The 776-nt window shown below is 37.4% G+C and overlaps 1 protein-coding gene across 1 annotated transcript in view; it reads left to right on the forward strand.

The window, feature by feature from the left end:
• The first annotated feature begins 208 nt into the window (after nt 1-208).
• The window catches only part of Rab19 (RAS oncogene family member Rab19), a 36,646-nt gene continuing 36,078 nt past the window's right edge, over nt 209-776 (forward strand). The window contains exons 1-2 of the mRNA XM_017626440.1: nt 209-599; nt 650-734. Coding sequence (XP_017481929.1) covers nt 378-599; nt 650-734 — 307 coding nt within the window. The 5' untranslated portion in view covers nt 209-377. The remainder of the gene's footprint in view (nt 600-649; nt 735-776) is intronic.

Genomic DNA, 776 nt, shown 5'->3' on the forward strand with positions numbered 1-776 from the left:
GATCACTGATGCCGATTCTTTTTGGTGTTTCCGATATTTACTCAGTACTTGTCAAAAAGTATCGAGCTCTTGAAACTACTCAGTACGCATAAAAAGTATCGACATTCTGTACTCGGTACCCGTATCGTTCTATCGCAAGTCACTATTTANAAAAGTATCGAGCTCTTGAAACTACTCAGTACGCATAAAAAGTATCGACATTCTGTACTCGGTACCCGTATCGTTCTATCGCAAGTCACTATTTACATTGTTATGAAGTCACACTGGCACATCGAAAAAATTGTTTTGTTGGAATGGGTTGCTGTAAATTATTTTAAAGCAACTTTATAGAAGTGTTGACCATTATTAGTTTAGTGGATCAAGTTCTTTGTAAAAGTATGTTCGGTATGGCTTCACGGAACCCACATACCCTTATGGCACTGCCAAATGAAGAAAGCTTTGACTTCCTCTTCAAAGTTGTTTTGATTGGAGATTGTGGAACTGGGAAAACTTGTATAGTGGAACGTTTCAAGACTGGAAATTTCGTCGAACGACATGGAAATACGATTGGTGTAGACTTCTCTATGAAAACTATAAATATAGAAGGAAAAGCAACTAAGGTACGCAGTTTTTGAATAAAGATTCTCAGGGGTATCAAGTATCTTTGCAGCTTCAAATTTGGGATACTGCCGGGCAAGAACGCTTCCGCACAATTACACAAAGCTATTATCGCTCTGCGAATGGGGTTATAATTGGTATGTGATTGAATTTATCTTCTTTGTAAATAAATTTTAGGG

This window comes from Rhagoletis zephyria, unplaced genomic scaffold, assembly GCF_001687245.7.
Source record: "Rhagoletis zephyria isolate East Lansing unplaced genomic scaffold, Rhagoletis_zephyria_1.1 Rzeph_scaffold_04620, whole genome shotgun sequence".
Classification (NCBI taxonomy): domain Eukaryota; kingdom Metazoa; phylum Arthropoda; class Insecta; order Diptera; family Tephritidae; genus Rhagoletis; species Rhagoletis zephyria.